This window comes from Dipodomys merriami, unplaced genomic scaffold (assembly GCF_024711535.1).
Source record: "Dipodomys merriami isolate MVZ:Mamm:240054 unplaced genomic scaffold, mDipMer1.0.p SCAF_5, whole genome shotgun sequence".
Lineage (NCBI taxonomy): Eukaryota > Metazoa > Chordata > Mammalia > Rodentia > Heteromyidae > Dipodomys > Dipodomys merriami.
Genome location: NW_027206068.1, coordinates 43,463,298 through 43,488,944, shown reverse-complemented (window position 1 = coordinate 43,488,944; position 25,647 = coordinate 43,463,298). Strand labels below are relative to the sequence as shown.

At 36.0% G+C, this 25,647-nt stretch overlaps 1 protein-coding gene across 4 annotated transcripts in view; it reads right to left on the bottom strand.

The window, feature by feature from the left end:
• Positions 1 to 25,647, bottom strand: part of Dync1i1 (dynein cytoplasmic 1 intermediate chain 1) — a 280,550-nt gene that overhangs the window by 231,254 nt on the left and 23,649 nt on the right. Inside the window, exons 2-5 of one of the 4 annotated variants that reach the window (XM_069996539.1) lie at positions 18,407 to 18,523; positions 15,025 to 15,139; positions 12,293 to 12,434; positions 3,917 to 3,976 (exon numbers count right to left, since the gene is read on the bottom strand). In XM_069996539.1, coding sequence (XP_069852640.1) covers positions 3,917 to 3,976; positions 12,293 to 12,434; positions 15,025 to 15,139; positions 18,407 to 18,514 — 425 coding nt within the window. In that variant the 5' untranslated portion in view covers positions 18,515 to 18,523. The remainder of the gene's footprint in view (positions 1 to 3,916; positions 3,977 to 12,292; positions 12,435 to 15,024; positions 15,140 to 18,406; positions 18,524 to 25,647) is intronic. The other 3 variants (XM_069996540.1, XM_069996541.1, XM_069996542.1) reach the window with 3 other exon arrangements.

The window sequence follows — 25,647 nt, the reverse complement described above, 5'->3', positions numbered from 1 at the left end:
AAAAAAATCAACTCAATGGGAAAATTTAATAATTACACACACACACACAAAAACACACACACATATGCACACACAAACTCAACATTAGAGGACCAAGTACATAATGTAAATATTAACAGATCTGATTGAAGAAAGCAGCAGCAATTCAATAATAGTAGGAGACATTAATATTCATTTTCAAGTAATTGATCGAACATTCAGATACAAAATTGTTGAAGAAAAACAAACAGTAGACTTATTTAAAAAAACAAACCTATACACCAAATGTGATCTAAAAGATCACTCAAAAACAGAAACTAGAAAAAGAAATGCAAACTAAATAAAACAAATTGAAGAAAAGAAATATAAATAGAAAAGAATAGAAATCAATGAAATGGAATACAAAATATAGAGAAAAATCAATAAACTGCTTTTTAAAAATTAAATAAAATTTAAGAAAGATTGAACAAATGGGAGTGCATGTAACTGCAGAACTTCTGCGTGACAAAGGACATAGCTAGCAAGATCAATAGAAAGCCCATGGATTGGGAGAAGATTTTTCACTAGCCATACAACAGACAAGGGCTTCATATCTAAAAGATACTTAGAACTCAAAAAAACACCCCAACAACAAATTCTCAAAGAAACAACCGCCCCATTAATAAGTAGGCTAAAGATTTAGAGACTTCCCTGAAAAGGAAGTAAGAATGGACAATAGACATATGAAGAAATGCTCAACTTCTCCAGCTATAAAAGAAATGCAAATCAGAACAGCATTGAGATTCCACCTCACTCCAGTTAGAATGGCTATAATCAAGAAATCTAATAATAACAGATACTGGAGAGGATGTGGCCAAAAGGGAACCCTACTGCATTGTTAGTGGGAGTGTAAACATGTTCAACCACTCTGGAAATAGTACAGAGGTTCCTCAAAAGACTCCACATAGAGCTCCCCTATCACCCAGCAATCCCACTTTCAGTCATTTACCCAAAGTATCACAAACAAACCATACTAAAGTTACCAGCACAACTATGCTTATCACAAACAAGGCCATACTAAAGCTACCAGCACAACTATGTTTATCACAGCATTATTCATCATAGCTGAGACATGGAACCAACCTAGATGCCCCTCAGTAGATGAATGGATCAAGAAAATGTGGTATATATACACAATGGAATTCTATGCCTCCATCAGAAAGAATGACATTGCCCCATTTATTAGGAAATGGAAAGACTTGGAAAAAATTATATTAAGTGAAGTAAGCCAGACCCAAAGAAATGTAGGTCCCATGGTTTCCCTTATTTTCATTAACTAGTATATGTCTAGAACAAGCAGAAAAGGTCAAAAGCTATATACATCTAACCATATAAGATGATGCTAAGAGAAATGAACACCAAGTGAGGAACTAAAGAGGTTTTATCTTTGTGGCTGTAGTTTTTAATGTAGTTATAATGGACCATGTGATTTTTTTGTTTCTTTTGTATGTTTTTCCCCCATGGTATAATCCCTGTTGTCACTGTATTTGATTCCAGTGCCCTGAATCTTGTATATACATTTTTCTAATTTGGGGAAGGGAAGGGAAATAACAAAATGCTGAAACAAGTATACAGCTTGACCCCATTGTAACAATGAGATGTACAAGACACTATGTTGAAAATGAACTTTACAACTTTGGCACAGGGGAGAGGAAGGAATTGGGGAGGTAGGGAGGGAAGAGATGGTAGGGGAAAACAAAGGAGAGGGTAACAATGCTCAATAGGAAATGTACTCATTACCTTACTCATGTAACTGTAACCCCTCTGTACAGTATCTTTACAATAAAACAATTTTAAAAGAATAAATAAAATTTATAAACCCCAGCCAAAAAATAAAAGCTCAAACCAAAACAAGTAAATATTAATTAAAATAAATAAATGGATAAAATTAAACCCACTACCACTAACAACAGGAAAGGAAAGCTGATTTGGAACCCTTGAAAGAGGCATACAAGAAGTTTAGATTTGAATTTTTAACTTTCCCTAATTCTCCACTCCAATCAAATCACTATAGCCTAGCACTAACTATGCTAAAATCTCCACAAATATGGAGTCGTTTTTTTCTCTCTCATTCTGTAAAAATAAATAAACCCCTAGCTATAAGTATTAACAGAAAAACACAAAATTGATCAATATCAGAAGGAAAGGTGATTATATCTATAGATTTTAAAATATTATGTTAACTCTTAGGCCAATGAATTTGCCAATGAAGGTGAAATGGGCATATTACTTGAAAGACACAGAACACTAAAGCTAACACTGAAAAATATAAACTCAATTGTATCTTTACTGTTAGTTATAGTATTATAGTTTTAAGATTTTTCCATAATAAAGTTATAAAATCAAATGTTTTCCTAGGCAAATATTTTGCAGTCAAATAATGAATCACTGGAATTAAACATGTGTCAACAAATGCATGATCTGTAGAAGGACAAGGAATCTGTAGAATTTAAACAGGAATTGGTTGAAATAAAAATGGTTTGCTTTCTTAATTGGTTGAAATAAAAATGATTTGCTTTCTTAATGACACTGGTGAGAAAATGAAAAAGACAAGTCACAGGTTGGGAAAAATATTTAAAAAAATTGCATCAGATGAAGGACAATTTCTTGAATACATAAAAAACTCACAAAATTCAGTGATGAGAAAAATTCAATGAAATAAAACAAATATACACGTGTTATGGTTTGAATATGCAATGTCTCCACAGACTCACTTGTTGCTGAGGGTTTGATGCCCAATACAAGGCTCAGAGGTGGGGATATGGGGAAGATTTTGCATCATGGGAACTGTAACCTCATCAATGGGCTAATCCATTGACAGATTCATAATTTGATGGCATTATTGGAAGGAAGTAGAAGCTAGGAGGTGGAGCCCAGTTGGAGCAAGTAGATTGCTGGGGGGTGTATACTGGTAAGGGCATCTCATATTTCTTGCCACTCTCATTTTCATTCTCTGTCTACTGTCTGGTTGCCCTGAGGTGAGCAGCCTTCCTCGGCCACACCCTTCCATTATAACACTTGTACCTCACCACTTGGCTCCTGAAAGCAATGTAGCCAGCTGGCCAGGGACTGAAACCTTTAAAACCATGAGCCCAAGTAAGCCTTTTGTTCCTTTAATACTAACTTTCTCAGGGAGCATGTGATAGCCACAGAAATCTAACACAATAAATGCAAAAGATTTATGCAGACATTTCATCGGAAAAGATATTCAGATTGAAAACAAGCATGAAAGAAACTTTTCCAACACTGAAATCACTATGATATAATAATTTATCACTGTATTCCTTCAATAATGAACTTTAGTGATTCCTTTAAAATGTTTATTTAAAAAATATAATGCCCCAAGTATTGTCAAGAACAATAAATCTTCCTCTGGAAACATTATCTTTAAAATATATCACCCAACATAAAGTACTTGAGGTATTAAACAAATTTGCTTTTTCATTCATAGGAATCTATCTAAATTCTCCATAGAGTGACAGAAGAAAGGAAATGAACAGGACAAAACATTTTAATACCAATCCTGGACAGAATTATCCTAAAATAACTCGTTAGTAAAGGAGAGAATGGTTAGAAAACATATCTGTCATGACAGAACGTGTATACTCCACTTGTAAATAAAGTTGTGATTTTAGCTTTGTAGTTTTGCTTTGGGGTAGTGTTGTTTTTAATAACAAGGATCAATATGGGGAGATCAAAAGCCATCTTTTTGTAGTATTTACCACAAAGAGAGACTTTCTTCAAAGATTTATAAAGAAAACTAACAGAAGAAAATAAACTTATCAAACTGCAAGTTCAACAAAAGGAGAGGAAAAACACAGGCAGCAACAGCTCCAGCATTTCAACACAACTATAGCAACAAAATAATGAAAGGAGTAACAAAAGAGCAGACATATACCCAAGTTCTGAGTCTGACTGCAGCTGGAGCACTGAGGGGTCTGTGTCCCACTGCAGGGTCCTAATCGTGCAGCACAAAGGAAAAAGAACACAGAGTATTAACAAAAAGGGAGGGCAACACACCAAACCAAACTATGTCATTCGTCAAGGAAACGGTGTATACGATACATAATACACACAGATAACATGTTCCTACTTCTTCCTCTCCATGCCCAGTGCTTACTGAATGACTCAGTGAGAGCTCATCCTTCCCTTTCACATCTGTTACATATTGGAGGATATGGTTGTTTCCATGGAAGAAAGCTTGAAGCCAAATATTCAAACTACACACCGCACACACACGCGCACACACACACACACACACACACACACACACACACACACACACACACACACACACACCCGTTGCTTGTTTTAGTTTCTACTGACAACTGATTGGCTTGAGCATGTAAACTGCAGCATGCATCTCTGATACCCCAGTGCCCATCTATCCTTGGGAGCACCCAGTATCTTCCATGCCCTGAGAAGAACTAAATACAAATGAGCTAGGGCAGGAGCCTCTGGGAAATCCAATTAGATGAATCAAGACCATAGGTTCTGGCCAATAGTGACTTCCTTGAGTCACTTACTAAAAATATAATGTATTAGACTTGAGACTCTTGGGTATTTTATGTATTTATCTGCATGGATTATACCAAAACAGTCATCAAAAATGTCATTTATCTCTAAGATGCCGGCCTTAATTGTATCTTTTAAGTACTTCACAAGATATTGCATAGAATCTCAATAATTACCAAGGCAATTGGTGTGGTGAGTGTTTGCTCTATGTCAGCCAACCAGGTACATCCTTTAGAAGTCAGATTATATCTTCTGATAAGATCAGAGATGCCAAATTGACCTGATTCTTAGAATGGGACAGACATGTATTTCCATCTATACCTGGTTTATTGGCCTTGTGCAGCTGAGTAAATCTACTATATTGTGTAAGACACTGTTATACTGCTTTAGATTCTGATTCAACAATGCATTGCCAGAATCATAACTTCCAGGCAAATCCACTGTATAAGCCTGATAGTTTTCTCTATTTGAAGATCAGTCTTGGGAAGTCAGATGGCTCCAGCCTTTGAGTTTAGAACTAGTAAATCTGAGTGTTTTAACTACTATAGATTCCCCTACGTTCTTTCCTCCGTGTTCTCGTCCTTCATTAAATGCACACATATTTTCTCACTGTGACCACATTTCCCTCAAACTCATAGACTAATCAATCCAGCACTTTCTCACTGATATATTCGGGATCCTTTTAACTATGTCAGTTAGATGTCTATATACTATTCTTAGTTGGAAATCCAGCCTGATTCGTTTGCTTATTTTTATGGGATGTATTTATCTTCTCTGACAAATTTGAGCTAATTTCATAGGTTAAATTTCTGAGAGTCTAAGAGAGAAATTCTAAAATATTCCTTTTATTGGAGGTCAGCTGTTTGCACAGCAATTTCTTGTCTGTTGTAGATCAAGGGGCATTAGTTATTATAATTTGATGGGCCTACATTTGAATTGAGAGTTATGGACGTATCAATCAAGGTCACATTTATCAACTTTGTTTTGAGATCCTAGGTATAGCAGCTTCTCACCCTATGGGAAATAATTGGTTATCTGACCCTAAACATTCTAGATAATATATCCTTTTACATCTAATAAAAAAGGTCTAACATGTAACAGTTTAAAATTCCATGGTAAATTTCTTTTTTTCTCTCTGTGTGTTTACTGTGTATTGTACAAAAGAATAGACAGTGTCAAAGTTCTTCAAACTAACAGTGACCTAGTAAGAGACTACTAGAAATTCATATTTTAAAAACTTTTACCAATTCAATACTAACCAACTGCTTGTAAATTCTCCCTTCATTAGTTCAATTTTATTTGCTCAGTTTCAGCTTACTAAATAAAATTAAAATAAAATTAATCAAAATAAAATTAATAATCTCTGGCCATCTGCTAAAAATACAATTTAAGTACAAAAGGCATGCCCTGAGTTGAATATAATTTGCCTCTGCTAAGTGGATACTTTCTTTCTGCTCCCCCTTTATGAGTAACATTTTGGTAAATTTTTCCATAAAATATATCTTACCTTTTTCAGGTTTCAGTTAATAAGGAAGATGTCTAATAGATATTTGAAAGATAGTTGTTAATTTGTAATACTAACACACATGGCTAAAGCACATTCACATGATGCTAGTAGAATTTAATATTTTGAGGCATAGGAGAAGCAATATATCAAAGTATAGCAAAAATCATAATTGCTCTAGATTGGGCTTACTACCAGGAACTTAGGCTATAGTATAAAAGTGTATCATCAATAATAATAACCAAACTGATGATGATAATTGTGGTGATGATAATGAGGACTTCCATATCACCAAATAATACTTTCAATTCTTATTCCTTGTCTTGAACCCTAGGATTCTATTCACTTGGCTCCTCCATGGAATATTTTTTGTTTAGATTTCTTGTCACTAAAAATCCTGTTGCTTTTCCTCATCCCATTGTAAACCTCCTCCCACCATAAATTTGGCAAATCCCTATTCTTTACATCCCTCAGAGATAAGGATTCTACAACCAGGATTATGTCTTCACTCTTCCTTTTGTGCTCTACTGGTAGGTAATTGTATGTATGTCTGCATATCTTCTGAAAAAAAAAACCATAATTTCTCTGAATTATCTCTTTTTATTTTTTGTTTTTGTTTTCATTAGGATTTGAATTCAGGGACTCAGGTTTACTAAGCTGGCAGATGACCATTTGAGAAATACCTCTAGCCTTGTACTTTTTGCTGGTTATTCTGGTGATATGTTTAATGAACTTTCTGCCCCAGCTGACCTTGAACCATGATTCTCTAGATCTGTTTCCTCTTGTTCTACACATCTTCACAGTCAAGCAAATCACTGCTCTTAGACAAGGAAAACAGATTGAGCCAATATGAACATAATGCCAAAATCTCCCCCCCCCAGCTAATTTTAAATGCCATTTCCAAATGTAAGACATTGAAAAATAAAAATTTAATTCTATCATATCAATCTGTCACAGTCATTAAAATGTCAGATAAATAAAAGTGCTCTTTAAATAATTATTACACCTAGATTCCAATTATTTACTTACTTAAGACAAGCAATGATGTTGATAAAGTTTTTTTTCTTTTCTTTCTTTTGCCATTAGTGGGATTTGAATTTAGCACCTCCCATGTACTCAGCTTGCTTGTTTGCCTGATGCTATACCACCTCAGCCACCTTCTTCCAGCCAACTTTGTGCTGATTATTTTCAAGATAGAATCTTATAGACTTTCTGCCAGGCTGACTTTGAACCACCACTTTCTGCCAGGCTGACTTTGAACCACCACTTCTCACTCTCACCCCCCTGAGTAGCTAGGCTTACAGTCATAAGCCATTAGCACCTGGTTTCAAGTTCATTTTCTTTTTCTTTTCTTTTATTTATTTTTTTAAAAAAAATTTTTGGGTCCGGTCATGGGGCCTGAACTCTGGGCCTGGGCGCTGTCCCTCAGCTCTTCAGCTCTAGGCTAGTGCTCTACCACTTGAGCCACAGCACCACTTCCGGCTTTTTTTTTGTTTATGTGGTGCTGAGGAATCGAACCCAGGGCCTCAGGCATGGAAGGCAAGCGCTCTACCACTGAGCCACCTTCCCAGCCCCTCATTTTCTTTTTATAAGCTTTTTTTTTCTAATTTGCTGTTGAGAATATTTCCTCTGTTGGTTAACATGCAGGTGCTAACAGTGGGCTTTGATGCACACCACACTAAGTTACTAGGAAATCTATCTGAGTTGGATTAAAAAAATATGACTTCCATTATAGCATAAGCAATATTCTTCTCAAACTGTACATGAGACCTGCTGCCAAGCAAGCAGTTTCTCTAGAAGGAGAAACAGCATCCTCTTGCTAAAACAGATGCTTGCTTTGTTAATGTAACTGTGTGGGTACATATGGCACATTGTGCCTGAAGACAGAGTGATAAGAAATAAAAGATTTCGAACTAACCAGTTAATGTGCTACACAAAAAGAAGCCCTCAGAATGTAAATCTTATTTTAAAAAGACGCCCATTTTTTTAAAATCAGGCTTAAATCAGTACCAGACTGCAGGAAATCCAAGAACCTCAAAACTCTTTACAGAACCATAAAATTATTTCAGCATACAAAGTTTAATAGTCTTAATAAACTTCCCTGGTAGTGGTGCATACTTAAATTGTATTTGCATATTTTATTCATCCTTACTAATAACTCCTTAATGCCTTCTCTTTAGCTAGTGTTTCATCAGATCACCATGGGAGAGGATGATGCTTCCACCAAAAGGTGTCAGAAGTCCTTAGAGGCCCATGTTTCCAGACAGGGTTCTCCCTAATCTGCTAGTAGATAACCATGGAAGCTCTGAGGATTTTCTGTTGGTTGTGAGGCCCAGGAGCATTTTCTTTTCCTAAGATCATCTAGAAAAGGAAATGTTTGCGTGCAGCCAGCACAAGCTACCCACAAGAAAATTATCCTAGACCAATCGAATGTTCTTATTTGAGAATTTACTGGGCAGTGGCCCTAAGAAAGGCTGGGTTTATCAATCTGCATAGGTTAAAACCTAGCACTTTTAACTATATTCTCTGTAAACCTGAGAAAATGACCAATTCTTTCTCTGCCTTAGTGACTTCATCTATAAACAAATAGGAGGGCAGTCCATTCATTTAATAAACACTTATCAAATACTTCCTGTAGAGACACAACCTCAAATATCACTTCATCCCTAATTGCAAGGAAATTTTTAGTTTCTTGAGGAATAGATGTTTTCCACAAGTCTATTCTTCCTCAAGAGTTATAAAGGGTATATCCTTCAGACTTGTGTATAAAGGATATAGGGTGTTGGTGTCAAGTCAACAGTCTTTAAAATATTAAGAAAATTATTCATGTTCTAGATTGCTAAGCTTTGAAATTTAGAAACAAACTAGACACTGTGTTGAAAATGAGCTGTACAACCTGTGGATGGAGATGGGAGGGGCAAACTTGGAGAGAGAGAAGGAAGGGGTAACGTCTAAAAAGAAATATACTCATTACCTGACTTATGGAACAGTAACCCTTCTGTACATCACCTTTATAATAACAATGAAAATATTTTTAAAAACACAACCAAAAAGTAGAGAAACAGATATTTAAAATTCTCAAATATCATTTAAATTTGTATTGCAATGGCCACATTTCCTTACTTGACTTTCTCATATGCTAAATTATGCTCACACGTTTTCCTTTCTGAAAAAATCCTTGAATTCTTAAATCTATACTGTTGAATCATTCATAATACCATCCTTATGTTGTGTTGGATTCCATATCATATATTAAAGATTCCATGTCATATCTTAGTTTATGTTTATATTAAGGAATTTAAAATTGATATTCAAATAAAAATCAGCTTTTCAAATGTTTTATTAACAAAAAATTGAAAATGTAAGAGATTTTTTTATTTCTCATTGTGATTAACTAAGGAATGATTAATTAATTTTACCAAAACCAGTTGAAAAAACAGAAAAAAAATGTCACACATATGCTATAAATAGAAAATGGGCTATAACAACAGGAGAAATTACAAAACAAACTGTGGCATTTTAACTTTTAAAAAGTTTTCAAATTAAGCTATACTAGTATAATTTTTAAAATATTATATATTTCTACTTAAAACATAGACTCCATCATCATAAAATCAATAAAAGGGAATTTTGTTAACAGCTCCTTAGTTTATAAAAAACTACTTTAATCTTTTCTGTATAATAGGGTACATCAATTTTCAGATTAGCCATTCCGGGAATTGTAAGAAATGTTTGCCAATCCTGGTTCTGTAAAGAAATTTTTATTTAGGACTAAAAATTTGACAGAATTTACACTTTTCAGATGACTAGACAAGCTAATTTGATTCCAATTTTCTGAAAGAGACCAAATTCTATACAAATAGGAAAGATTATTACTATGAAGATTTAGATTTAGTTTTTTCCTAGTCTGGCTTTTTGAGTTGTTAAAGTTAATGATAATCGTTTTCAGAGATATTGCTTAACACAAAAGGCATACTAGGTGGCATTTTATATACCAAAATATTATATTCTCTGGCAACTTAATTCTCATATTCATTTTGTTAAAGCAAAACCATAAATTACTATGGAATTTTAAGCTCAAAACAAGCTGCTCCTAACTCATTCTTCTCAAGCAAACTTTGGGTTGTTTGTCTGAAAGCTATTGTTTTGTTTAATGCCAATTTTCTTGTATCCCTATGAGACCTGAATTTAACAAGGAATTTACTCACTCACTTCTGTTTGTATATATTCTTGCCTGAATTTTCCTATAAAGAGTTGAGACCTAAACTTTGTGTGTGGGAAGAGTGGTGGGGGTAGGAAATAAATTTACTTTTCCAAAGTGATTCACCAAATTAAAAAAAAAAGTTAAGAAGGTGAAAGAAATGTTCTTTGAAAAGGAATGATTACTATTGTCCTCATAGTACTAACAGCATAGGTTAGCTTTCTCTAGAAAGTTTTCCAAAGGGCTCATCAACTGTGTAGTCAGTAATAGAATTTAATGCTGCTAAGTGCTCTCCTTGACGCTAAGTGATAATGACACCACACCATCATTGTATAGAAACAGTCAAGCTATATTAGTGTGAAGGCAAGGGCAATGGACCCCCTAAGGAATACGATTACATTATGTCAGTCTGCGAATAAATGAAATAAATGAGCTTACACAACTGTGTTATTATTACTTTACTCCTTCAAAGATCTTTTTGAGAAGTGTTCAAGCAAAAGATGACAAAAGATACATGCTACTCCAAAGCACAAAGGTGATTTGCTAAAATAAAGCAGTTTTGGGCCCACATAAAAACCCTACATTCATTTTTCTCAAATTGAAAGCTGTGTCTGCTGGTTGGTGTGAAGCCAATCAAGAGACAATATGAGTGAGATAATTCTGGTCTTACCTCTTGGTTTGTAAATGCCAGAAAAGCTTACACCTCAAGGTATATAGTGGATTTGTTTGTTTCATCATTTGGTTGGTTGGCTGACTGGTTGGTTGGTTTGATTTGGACTTTGAGAAAGGGTCTCACAATGAAGCTGAAGTTGACCTTGAAATTGCAATCCTGCCACCTCAGTTTCCCAAGAGCTGGAATTATAGGTGTGTGACACTACATCTGTTAAATCCATTTATTAAACTGCCCAGGCCTCAATGGAAGCATGCACTTTCAGAAGAAAATGTTTATAGTAATGCATAAATGGGTGGATAAAGAAAATTTTTGTACTTCCTCCCCCCAAAATAGTAGCAAAAACTTTACTCAGGTGGAAAAGGGTTAAAAGGAGCACAGTCAGACTAAAAGACTGATCTGCTAGCAGAGCAGTGCTGATGATTTCTGTTCTATTTCAAGATGGATTTAAGTGTTTTATGATCATTATTAAATTAATGGGCACAGCTAGAGGCCACAAACTGCCTAGCTGCAGGCCAGCTCTGGCCCCTAACTGACCTGAACAAAAGTCATTTGTCCTCCATATTTATTGAATAAATATGACTTACACAAACATGAATCCTGCACATAAATGTGAATTTCTATTTCTCATGAAATATTGCAAAATGTGGAGAAAACTGGGCCTAAATTTCCCAGTGAGCTCAATTACCTTAAGCTGAAAGAAGGCCATCTGTACTTTAAAATAACTTGATGTGTGCTAAGAAGCTTCTAAAGGCCCCATTCTACACTCACCCATATCACCTGAGGAACAAGAATTATTAAGGATTTACCATGACTCTATCCATATTAATTAATATTCTTTCTTCTTGTCACATCTTTACCTTACAGATAACTCTTCAGCGGTAAGAGTAGAGATTATCTATATCCTCTTACAGAAGATCATAATCTATGAGCATAGGTGATATTATAGTAAAGTTTATAGATGGTATATAGTTTACTGACTCACTAAGTAGAAGCAGTCAACCCTAATTAACTAACAACCACCCATTTAGCCAATTGAAATTAGCCGATTCTATTACATAAATAAATATGATGCTAAAGAAATTATATTTGGGGTTAGAAAACAAAAACAATGTAGAATAATGAAAACTTATGCTTATGCTAATCAATGTTTATGTTTTGTTTGTAAGACATATGGTTCTAAATTAGCTAGCCCATTTAAGGAAGAATGATGGATGTTTATCATTTCTAGTGTTTAATGGCATTGCTATGCTGCTAAAGAGAGCAAGTCAGCATGAATTTAAACCCCAAATGACGGAAGCATACATGTAGATGCATACACAATTAGCAGTGTTCATTTTTAGAATTGACATCCCACTCAGCCTTATAAAGAGACAATTCTTACCTTGTCAATGGTCCCAGATCGCCTGAGTCTTGGCTTCCAGCTTCACTGGGAGTGCTCACTGATTTCGAGGAGGGAGACATAGGGGTTGGGACTAAATAATGAAAATAACAGGTATCCCATGTTAAAAAATGCAGCGGCTGCACTGGAGAAGAGCAGTGTCAGACAAATCAAAGCAAATGGGCCCAAATTAAAGTGGTTGTATGATCAGGAGAGATTGAAATGGGATAAGGAAAAAAAAAGGAAAGAAAAGGAAGAAAGTCAAGTGAATTATTCATTATTTGGAAATTAAAATTTGAAATGAATTTAGACAGGATTAATTTAAGGATTGACAGGCCATGTCGACCTAAACAAAGTAAAATGGAGAACCAAAATAGCTATCCAGATAATTCAAATTAATCATTCGTCCAATATGAACTATCCAGATAATTCCAATTCTTCACTTTATTTTGTTAGTATAGATGTGACCTACAAAAGAAACAATATGGGGTGTCTATAAAACTGTAAAAGATTATGAAATAATTTTTAAATGGCTAAGGAAAGTCGGAACATCTGCTGTATGTTGGAATGAAATTCATGGCTTATCTTGGATAAACTACTTTGCCAGGATACATGACAGATAGAGGAAGAGTAAATGTTGAACCTGGTAATTTAAAGAAATCTCTCTTGAAACCAAGGGAAATGCCAGGCTGCTTTATTTTTACATCTAATTAATGGTTTCATGCCATTGTACTATTTACTGAGCTGGGGACTTGTTTTCCTTTGCCTCCCACAACTCTAAAAGACACGGCCAGATGTGTGGAAGTGAGCTGCCAGTCTGAAGCCAGGAAAGAAGTTCAAAGGCTCAGGTCAGCATGAGCTGAAAGTCTGAGAGAAAAGGCCAATCAAAATGCAAATGTCTTTTTCATCTCCATCCTTCAGATATAAGCGAAGTATCTTTCAGTTAGAAGCTGCACCAACTAGCCAGGATGGCTTTAGGCCAGACAGCAAGGGGTTCTTATTATCTCACATAGCAAAGAAGCCTATGGACAGAAAGTGCATAAAGGCAGATTCCCATTTGGTTTGAATCAGGTGCAATTTCCTTTTGTTTTTTATTTAATAGGGTAAAGGGCTTAATTATTTTGTCCAAATCCTATCACAGATCTGTTATAGGATCCAATGCCACATCTGTCAAGGAGCTGGAAATTCTCACGTGGATTTTCACTTAACTCCTTCATTACCCTCCATGCTAAGGTGAATGTATGTTGGAAAAATGGATGAAAAATGAAAATGGCCATTCTTGCCAGAGTCCTGTGGAAGAGAAGCAAGGAGAATTGAGAACTTATTTATGGGTTAGGGATAGTTCAGTATTCTGCTTTTCAAAATTTAAATACTGGCTTTAGGTAGGGTAGGAAAAATATGATGTACTATTAATGTGCTTAATCAGTGTTGACATAGCAACCACATTTCAAAGACTATTTTGAGGAACAAATATAAGAGATTGCAAGGTGTCTATTTTTTTTAATTTAATTTAATTTAATTTGTGAACATACTGTACAGAGGAGTTACAATTACATGGGCAGGATAATGCGTACATTTCTTACCAAGCATTGCAGCCTCCTCCTTTGTTTACCCTTCACATCCCAAGGTGTCTAATTTACATCAATGTCAGCAAAGTACCTGCTTCTCAAAGGAGATCCATAAGATACTCCAGATTCAATTTTTCATAATATAAAAAGGTTAAGTAAAATAATATAATTAGAAGTGTGTTGAATATGGACGAATTTTATTCTGAATATAAGTAACTATGGGAAAGAAATTTTATTTTTAGTGTAAGATGAAATTTTATTTAATGTAGAATTCAGTTACAGAATTAAGGAAAGATAAACCATTTTGAACTGATTCTGATATTATATTTATTTCAATAAATTATTTTGAAAGTTTCTTTGTTATCTTGGCTATTGTGTAGTTTTATGGACACCCGAGGCTTACTCTTAAATGTATGGAAAAACAAAAGAATAAAGGAAAAATAAAGTAATTGTCAGGTCAGTGGCAAATAAGTGCATGCATTGTTACCATCAACACAAATAAAATAAATAATAGCAGACCTTAGGAATAAAAAAAAAGGATCCATGAGTTACCAGCTGGGAATGAATGAGTTGGAGGAGGGGTATGTCAGTGAAAATACCAATTAGCAATGAAATCAAGATACACAATTGTCTAATCAATCAATTTAAACTTGTTGGTTGCAGCTACTAGTCTGCAGATTGTAAGTTTCCTAGAATTTTCCCACTAAGCATGCTCTTTTCAGCATTGAATGACATGTCTGTGATGGTTATGACATTTCTAACCAGATTTACAGCATTTATATAGGCAAAATGAAGTTGGATTCAGCAATGGAAAAGAAGAACATTTACTGAAAAAAAAAAAGTCAAGATTTTTTACATTTACCAAGTGGTAGCTCATTCAACAAACATTAAAAAAAAATGTTCATAACATGATGGAAGAGTTTGACCACAAAGGCAATCAGTAAGTCATTAGCAAACACTTAATGACTCTCCAACCTTCCCATCTCCTTCCAGCCCCCTCACTTCCAAAACTACATGCAACCTGAACCATTAACACAGAATTTCTTAAAATTAGAAAAAAAAAGTAAAGTCTGTAAAGCTAGTGACTTAAAAGATTAGTAAATTCTGCCATGGTATATCCTGTTCAAGTCTACTTGAGCAATTGTAACACAAAGTATTGTTAACTACCTAGAGGTGGCTCGGGCGATATACCAATGCTCTGAAGCAAAGCCTCTGTCTCCCGACGCTTGCGATCGAGATCTGAGTCATCCTGAACAGGTTCTTTCTTCTGCTGCATATCCGCCTAAAATGATTAGATGTCAGTAAGGAAAGTGAATAGCATGGCTATATTTATGCTTTTCCTGGTGGAAGCAGAAAATGTAAATAAGTATGAAGGATGAAAAATATACTGTAACTTCTCCATTTAATGCTAACTGACCTCATGCTTTGTCTTTTGGTTGAAGGTTTTTTTTTTTTTTTCTGGTTCTGTATCACATAGTGTGAAAGTTCCTCTCACACAGTTTCACATCAAGGTAAAGTATTTGTGATAAGAGTTAGAATGCCTGCAAAGAACTTTGTCTGCCTTGTCAGATCTCCTTGTCCCTTCTGCAGTCCTTAATGTGTGTGTGTGTGTGTGTGTGTGTGTGTGTGTGTGTGTGTGTGTGTGTTTGTGTGTTTGGATTATTCATATCATATCTCTGCAATGGTGCAAATAGGAATTGTTGGAAAGTAAAATTGTTTACAAAAACATGTAAATATGAACATTAATCATTTTTGAAATATAAGTTTATCATGGTTTAAAACAAACTAAGCTGAAATCAGTATTAAAACATTTTTGATTTTTAGATTAGGGATGTCAAACCTGTGCTTATATATCTCTTTATGAACCACACTATCTCTTCACAGGGAGAACATAAAAGCATATTCTCTTTTCTTTCACCACTCTATTTATTTAGAGCCAGTACTAGGGTTAGAACTCAGGATCTGGGCACTGTTCTTTAGGTAGTTTGTTCAAGGGCTGATGTTCTACCAGTTGAGCCACATTTCCACTTCCAGCTTGTTACTGAGTCACTGAACATGAGAGTCTCTTGGTTTTGTCTGTCTGGACTGGCTTCAAACTGTGATGTTCAGATCTCAACCCCCTGAGTAGCCAAGTTATCACAGGCTATCAGTTATTACTTTATGCTTTTAGAAATGGGAAAAGTGAGACCTGTCGTAAGTTAAATTCCAGACGAGGTAGAGACCAAAGAACACCTGGACCCACACTCCTTACCACTTGCCATCCCCATTCTCCTCAGGCTCTTTTTTGCTCTAGAAGAGGCTAAATCTCCACTGGGCAAAATTAGTTGGTTTAACAGCAAAACAAGGAGGTGGTTTGGATCTATCTTGTGTTTGCCTATAATTTCTCCAAATGCATAAAATGGGGGGGGGGGGAGAGCAGACAGCATAATTTGAAGTCTGATTTCTTACATAATATTGCATTTTGTTGTAATTCTATGAAAGTCAAGTTGTATATTAGAATGTCAGTTTCAAAGGAAACTGGATATTAGTAAAGGATAACAGGTGCTTTAAGACTACAGTAAGTGTTGACATTTGAAGGAAAGGAAGCATAATAACTTAATGCCTTTTTTGGCTTTGCATAGAAATGAATAGCCATTCCATGTCAAATCTCACCTCTATTTCACCCAAAACCAGCATATATAACAGCAAGCATCTCCACAGAAAAACCATTACGTATGATGTCAAGGACAAATAAATTATTACATCAATCAAAGTGCAATGGTGTAGAGAGATGGGGGATGCCCATCTCTCAAATGTAAAAGCTCAAATGTATCTACAATTATGTCTTATCTTGTTGGAAAATCATAATTGTTACAAATCTGTTACTCTGGCCTCCCAGCTTTGTACTATGAGACACTATATTTCAATTACAAGGCATCAGAATACATTATTTTCTTCCTTAAAAAAAAAAGCCCTGTATGTGAAGGGTAAACAAAGGAGGAGGCTGTAATGCTTGATAAGAAATGTACGTATTATCCTGCCCATGTAATTGTAACCCCTCTGTACAGCATGTTCACAAAAGAAATAAAAATAAAATGAAAAAAAAAGAAAAAGCCCTGTGTATGTAAGGAGGTGGCTATGGAAGTTTAGTATATTGCACAAAATTTTCTTCATAGGAAATTACTCCAAAATATTTTTGGCATTTGCTTTTTGTATAAGATATGAGCTATTTCTACACTGCTACAAGTTAAAAATACGGTATTTGTTGGACTGAGATGGTAAAAGGACATGCAGGCTGTGAACTAGGAGTCAAGAGTCTTAAATTCAGAGTAGAACAGCAGACAAGCTGTGTTTCATCTCTGGGTCTTTGCCGTTCTGTTGGAAAAAGAGAGCATGACCAAGGGTCTCTAAATTTTTTTTTTCCATTTCAAACACTGTGTCCTGTATGATTCTAGTCACTTCTCACTCGTATTCCCTTTAACCTAGGTTTCTTACAAATCAATGGAAAGCCATTGGCACCACTTTATATTTTTTCTAAAATGGTCCTGCAAAAAAATATATTTTCCACTGGGCACTAGTAGCTCACACTTGTAATCTTACTTACTCAAGAGAATGAGATCTGAGGACTGAAGTTTGAAGCCAGCCCAGGGAAGAAAGTCTGTGCAACTCTAATCTCCAATTCTCTAGCAAAACTTAGGAAGTAGAGCTGTGGTTCAGCATGACAGAGTGCCAGCTTTGAGTGAAAAAGATATGAGACAGCCCTGATTTAAACTCCAGTACTATATGACCACACACACACACACACACACACACACACACACACACACACACACACACACACACACACACACACACACACACACACACACACACACACACACACACACACACACACCTAAAACTAACATTAAGTACTAACCATAGCCTAAGCATTGGCATGTGGTATACCAGGTTTTTTAAAATTCTAAACAGCTATATTTGGTCTATTTTCACTACCAGAAAATAAAGAAAAAAAATTGAACAAAATACTAATCACATACTATGAAAGACTATGCATGCTTTCTCTTCCAGCTCAAAATCGTTTGCCAAGTACAGTAGGCACTAGATTCTACTCTTCAGTTTTAAGGCAAATAATCTGGACTAAGAAATTGTGTCCCATGAGCAAGTACCAGCTATAGGCTAAGTACTAGTGCCTTAGGAACTCAACAACTTTTAATCTTTACAACCCTGTAAAATAAATATGCCATTGTTTTCTTATTAAGAATAGGACTGAGGCTGAAAAAAGTTAAAGAATACTCAACAATAAAGACATCTCAGAGTTACACTTTGCAATGAACCTGGGTTTGGGGAACCTCTGCGCTATACCCTACCCACAATTTAGGTGATGTAAGCACCCAGGAGATGCAATGACCTATTCAATAAGAGTAACTTATTGTGTGGATAGCTTGCCCGTCTTGCTCAGATATCATAAAAGAATTCTTTGAGGGGTTTCCTGCTTATTCGCAGAAACAGCACTGGGAATCCAGTGATCTTTCCTTTTACCCTAAATGCCTGCATACCCAGTATTTACCTCTTTCTTTTTCCGTTCTTCTTCCTTCCGTTTCTTTTCTTCTCTTATTTGTGCTAAGCGCTGCTTTTTGCGCTCAAGCTCAGCTTTTAAGTCACTTTTGTCAGACATGTTGGTTACCTTGGAGGAAAAAAAAAGTAAGTACATATATAAATAGACTCCTTGTATTAACATTGTAAAAATCATTTGAAAAGAAATGTACCTTGAAAATGTGACTTTAGGATAATAACACTGTATTATTTAACCTATGTTGAAAAATAAAATAAAGTTAGGGTCTGGTCTAATTATACAATTCTTTCTCTACTAGGTCCACATAAATGACACAGAAGCTCAGTGCTATCACTGAACTTGTGATTTGAAAGAACAACTTAGTTGCAAATAAGTGAAAACAGGGCACATTTTCCATGTAAGTTTCTTTACAAACAGAAGAGAAAGGGAGACTTATTAAAGAATCATCATCATGATTTCTAGCTTAGAAGCTAATGGGGCAATTCATCCACACTGAGAAAAGAAAATAGGCTGTCATGAACCCTTAGAGTATACCCTGATCAAATTTCTATGGACTCAATAAACATTCTTCTACTAGGCTTGAAGATTTCATTTTTGCCTGCCATTTTATGCATCATGGAAGACAGCTGCAGACCTAACATGTTAATATTCTTTTTATGCAAAACTCTTCCTGAACTGTCACAATTAATTTTATCTCTAATACAACCTTATCTCTGTAAAACTTCCATTTGCATACTGAATGCAACCTCACTTATTTTGGCACTTTCCTTTTGCAAGTAGAGGGTGTTTGCATACACATGAAATGGGAGAAAATACTGGGGTAAGTTCTTGGGAAATTTTATCCGAACAAGATTTAATTTTCATTTTAATTGTGATAACAGGGTTCATGGTGAATGGGGCTGGAAATGCTTTCAAATAAGAGAAGGATCAATTACCAAAGATTATATATTTGCATCTTAGATTTTGAAAGCAAACAAGATGAAACCCTAAGAAATGAAAAATCCTTTTCTGATCTAAATTCCTGAAATAAAGAAATAGCCAAGAGTGATTAACTACAAAAGTCTTGAGTACTCACTTGTACACTATGCATATGCAGATATGATAAATGCATAATATATTTATTCCTATATAGATGACAGGGTGATGGAAGGCAAAAACTTACCAAAGGACACAGAACACTGACACATCCTCAAACCTCCTGACATTGTCGATTGAAGGTAATCATGAATCTGTAGTCATTCTAAGACATAGTTTCAATCAGCTACACAGACAGGAAATGTCATGCATTCTTACCATACACATGCCTACTCATAGTGCGATGGCAAAGACTTGTGAAATAACAATTTTGATCACAATAATCAATCTCTTTATTTTTCTACTAACAATTATTGAGTACTTAATCTCTACTGGGTCCTATGTAAGGTATAAAGATAGTCAGAAAACCAGTTTTGTTTTGTCCATTTGTTTGTTTGATTCAAAGAATGTTTAATTCAAATTTTTGAACATGTGGTGTGGCTGGAGACAGCCTCTAAAATATTGGCTTACTGATTACAGATGCCAGGCCCTTGGCAATCATTATTACATTTAATCTACAACTCAAGAAGAATGGAATAATTAATGCCTTTTTTGCAACTAAGATAATGGAGATCAGTAAGACCTGATATTATCCAGCCAATATGAGACAGAACCTAATTTTAAGCTTACTTGTGCTCTGACCTACGAATGTTTAAAAGCAATGCAGAGTACTCAATAATCAAGATGGATGGGAGGAGGGTGGGAAAATCCAGGGTGAATATGGAGGAATAGGTGGAATTGAACTGGGAGCAAGGGGAGATTTGGATTTGGAAAGAGGAACCCAGAAAATTGAGTTTAAGAAATAAAAATGAGTCTAAATCAAAATGAGTGTAGTAGGGGAGAGAAAAACATTATAGAAGAGAGAGAGAGAGAGAGAGAGAGAGAGAGAGAGAGAGAGAGAGAGAGAGAGAGAGAGAGAGAGAGAGAGAGAGAGAGAGAAGAAAAGAAAAGAAAAGAAAGAAATTAATCAATAAGACCCATCAAAGTATGGTATTCTCACAATAAAAACAAAGACACTCTATGGGGGGGGGTGGAGGGAGGAGTTGGAGAGGTGTGAAGGGAATGGATGGTAGGCTAAAAACAAAGGAGGATGTAACAATGCTCAATAAGAAATGTACTCATTACCTTACTTATGTAACTGTAACCCCTCTGTACAGTACCTTCACAATAAAAAATTAAAAAGAAAAAAAAGGCCCATCAAAAAGGAGTTGGGATACACTGTTGGTGGGAATGCAAACTTGTCCATTCACTCTAGAAAGTAGTATGGAGATTCCTCAAAATACTACACATAGAGCTTCCCAATCCCACTCCAGGGCATTTACCCAAGTGACCAAAAACAAGGCCATACTAAAGCTATCACCATAACCATGTTCATTGCAGCATCATTTACCATAGCTAGATATAGAACCAACCCAGATGTCCCTCAGTAGATGAATGGATCAAGAAGATGTGATACACACACACACACACACACACACACACACACACACACACACACACACACAGAGTGAAGTTGTTATTCCATCAGAAAGAATGCCATTTTCCCATTTTTAAGAAAATGGAAAGACTTGTAAAAAATTATATTAAATGAAGGAAGCCAGACCCAAAGAAAAATAGATTGTATGCTTTCTCTCATTTGTAAGAACTAGAATATGTCTATGATATTCTTAACAGGGGAACTCAATAACCCAATTGCTTAGTGCATAGGACCACATATAATGAAGCACATCAACATGAACTCCAAGATATAAAAACAAGAGGTTCATATTATGTGCTGTCTGTAATTTGTTTCTTTTCATTTCTCTTAGTTTTCGATACCTGGTGCCTTGTATATGAGATTAATCAATATATATAGAAGGGAAAGGGAATCACAGAAACAGCAGGACAAAGATAAACCAATGCAACATTGATATTCACTTGACACTATGTTGGATATCAACCTTACAACTTGGAGGGAGGGAATAGGGAGGGGTAAGCAGGAGAAAATGAGGGATGGGGTAACAATGATTAAAACCAAATGTACTTATTACCTTACTTATGTAACTGTAAGCCCCCCTACGCCCCTGCTCATCATCTTTTCAATAAAAATATTTTTTTAATGGAGTAGGGAAGTAGAGAAGATGAAACATGGATAAGAAACAGTAACATAGATGGGTAAATTTGATCTAAGTACATTATATTCAAGTTGTAAATAATCACAATTCAATTAGATTATTTTTTAAAAGACAAAGAAATATAAAGACTAGTTATGGAGGTATTTGAGAAAGCCTTGCAAATACAGAAAAGCGAGTTTTATTTGATATACTGTACTAGGGGATGAGTGATCACAGCAGCTTTCTGAAAGGAAAAGTGACAACATGAAAGTGGAATTTGCCTGAGCCTATTCTTGTCCCTGCCTGCAGAACAGATTGAAGCCGAACTAGGGTAAGACAAGCTGCTCGGAGATAGTGCCAACATAGATCTCAGTCAATGCATGTGCGGTGGGACAGGAACTGGATGGGAGACAGTATAGATGAGAAACAAAGAGCCAAGAAGGACAAAGTCAATGTTGGTGGCTGCAAAACAGAAAGACTTTGTAAGAATTTCTTTTCAAGAATACAAAGACGATGGTGATAAAAGAAGGCAAAGGAAATGACAAAAAAAAAATTAGCATGCCATAATTTTGTTACCAATGGGATTTGGGGGCAGAATGCATAAATACACTACTACTGATGGCATGAGAAGATGGAGAAGACGCTGGAGCTATGGAATAGAGATTTGAACCATATCTACCCACAAAAGGCTTTTCATGTGAGTCGTAGATATAAAGTCCATACAGAAGATAGGCAGATAGCAGAGAGGTGTACGGAGAAGTACTCTGCCTAACAAGGCTGCTCGTACCTGGTTCCCGCTTAGACGACCCATGCAGTTAGATCTTCTAATTTGTTTCTGTTGTTTTTAGAAATGCTAAAGAACTGGTAGCTATAAAAATGCTGGTGGCTAAAATTTCAACACCAACAGGTAAAATTCCTGGTAGAAGAATTTTTCTAATTTGGGGAGGGGAAGGGAAATAACAAAATGCTGGAATAAGGATACAGGTTGACCCATTGTAACCATGAGATGTACAAGACACCACATTGAAAAGGAACTTCACAACTTCTGGGGAGGTGGGGAGGGAAGGGATGGTAGGGGAAAAACAAAGGGGGGTCACAATGCTCAATAGGAAATGTATTCATTCCCTTACTCATATAACTGTAACCCCTCTGTATAGTATCTTTACAATAAAACATTAAAATAGAAAATAAGATTCTAATTATACATGTCATCAAAGTTACATACATTTTGTCAATGTGAACCAATCTAACTGTTGTGGCTAAATTTTTGTTTTCTGCCATCAAAAGTGAAATGTATAATCAGAAAGATCTCTGTTTAAGCAACAATTATGTCATTCTAAGCCAGAGGAAAAACTTCCTAGAAAACTCAACTTTCCCTCTTCAACATTTTCCCAGCAATTATCAACATTTTCTAAGTCAAAACTTTCATTAAGTAGAGATGATTTTTGAAAGTCCAAATCCTGTTTGAAATGTAGAGAGCTACAATGGGTAAGACCACAGCTCTACTGGGTTTTTCCAATTCTTCATTTTTGGATCCATTCCCAAACTGACACTTAGCCTCAACCTTCTGGGAGAACCAGATACCTAAAGAAAATTCTTCCTATCAAGGGGTTGGGAAGTACATGTTAGAGTAAATGAATGAGCCTTTACGCATAGGGTGAAATAGTGGCACAAAGTGCAGTGTCAGCATTGAATCCCACTGGCTTTCCCATGGGACTGGCCAGACTAACCCACTAAATCTCCCTTCACTTCAAACAAAGAAAATTGTGGAGCAAAGCATGAAGGACATGAGTTATAGAGGGCCCTGTGGCTAATATAGGTCACAGCTCAGGCAAGTCTGATGTTCTCAACAGAAGAAAATAAGCATTAGAGCTAATTATTGTTAACTTACTTCACACAAATCAAAAGCTGGTCTCTTCTTTTATTGACAAAATGGCAAGGGATCAAGGAAATAAATCAAAATTATTTTAGAAAACAAAAGGCTTCCCTGTCTAATTATCTAAATGTTCCTCCACCTGCAGACAAGGCAAGACTCTACTCCACCCAAGTTTTGGAATAAACACAGATTAGCTTCACCCAACTCCATCCATTCTGGGGTCACTTGATGCACTTTTGCCCTGCCAGCTCAGGATCTCTCACAGCAGTCCTGCACTGTGAACTCTCCCCTTTTCACTCTCTCTGAGCCTGGCTTCATTGCCAAATCCGCCCTTCCTGTTTGCTTTCACCACTCAACATGTTACCTCTTGCTCTCGGCAAACCCCTTGTTTCACCTCTGGTTGACCACAATCTCCTCTCCTGTTTTCCTTTCTTTGTCTATGCCCAACTCAAAGCATATCAAATCACCTACATCCTTTACTCCCTAATCATAACCACAACTTATAGACAAAAATAGTAAGAAGAATATAACTCATTTACTGGGGTTTGAACTCAATCTTGTTCTTATTATGTAGGTGCTCTTACCCCTGGGAAACACTTTTAGCCTTAATTTTTCCTATCCTACTTTTGAGATAAAGCTTCTCTTCCTGCTCAGGTTTGCGCCTTCACCATCAACCTATGGTAGACCTCCCGTGGCCTCTGACCATAACCTTCCCAATCTCAACCTCACAAGCAACTAAGATTATAGGCGTGAGGGATATTTAATGAACCTAGGTTATTTCTTAATAACCTAGGCAGTGAAGTTTGTTGCCATCACTAATAGTTTTGGTTTCTATCTCAATTCATGCTGAGACACCATTATATAATGACACCATGGTTGTCATTATACCCTGAGTGCAAATATCAACACAGTGATAAAAAGCACAGAAAACATTTCTGTGTAACTATGAAAACTGATTAATAGGTTGCTTTACTTTCCTGGTTTTGTTGTTCTTTTTTCTGTGTCTCTGTGTGTGTGTGCACGCGCACGTGTGTGTGTGTGTGTGTGTGTGTGTGTGTGTGTGTGTATGTGGAGAGAGAGAGAGAGAGAGAGAGAGGGAGGGAGGGAGAGGGAGGGAGGGAGGGAGAGAGAGAGAAATAGTTTTGTTATTTAGCTGAGGCTGACCTCAAATTCACCAATGTCTTGCTTCACTCTTGAAAATCATTTTGATCTTACAAAGCCCAGTTGTATCTTGGGGACTTTAGCACCCTCAAATTGCTCTCTCACTTAACCTACTTCTGATGACACACATTGATTTTTAAAGCCTGACTCAGAGACATGTTCAAATGCAATAGCTAGTATATATCTAAGACAAGAAGAAAAGGTCAGATAAGATGATGTTAAGTGAAATAAACCCCAAGATAAGGACACAAGTGGTTTTTTTTTTCTTTCTTGCTATTTATTCTAATGTATTTATTAGATACCACATGATTTTTTTGTTGTTGTTTTGTATGTCCCTCCCCCATGGTATAACCCCTATTTTCACTGTATTTGATGTTGGTATAGTTTGGGGAGCGGAAGAGAAAAAAACAAATTGTTTAAATAAGGATACAGATTGACCCATTGCAACAAATTGCAACAATGATGTGTACAAGATGTTATGTCGAAAAACAAACTTTATAATTTAGGCGGGGGGGGGGTGGGAAGCTGGAGGACTGTAGTTGTGGAGATGGGAAGAAAGGGATGGTAGGGGAAAATCAAAGGAGGAGGCAACAATGCTTGATAAGAAATGTACTCATTACGGGATGGGAAGGTGGCTCAGTGGTGGAGTGCTTGCCTTGCATGCATGAGGCCCTGGGTTCGATTCCTCAGCACCACATAAGCAAAAAGAAAAAAGCCGGAAGTGGTGCTGTGGCTCAAGTGGTAGAGTGCTAGCCTTGAGCTGAAGAGCTGAGGGACAGCGCCCAGGCCCAGAGTTCAGGCCCCACAACCGGACCCAAAAAAAAAACAAAGAAAAGAAATGTACTCATTACTTGCTCATGTGATTGTAACCCCTCTGTACAGTATTTTCACAATAAAAAACTTAATTAATAAAACCAAATAACCTAAATGAGAGAATTTAAATTCTTTCTTTTAAGGAAAATGAAAACTGGAAGATACAGTAGGAAAATCGCTAAGCATAGAAAATTCAGGACAGGTTCACAAATTCTACA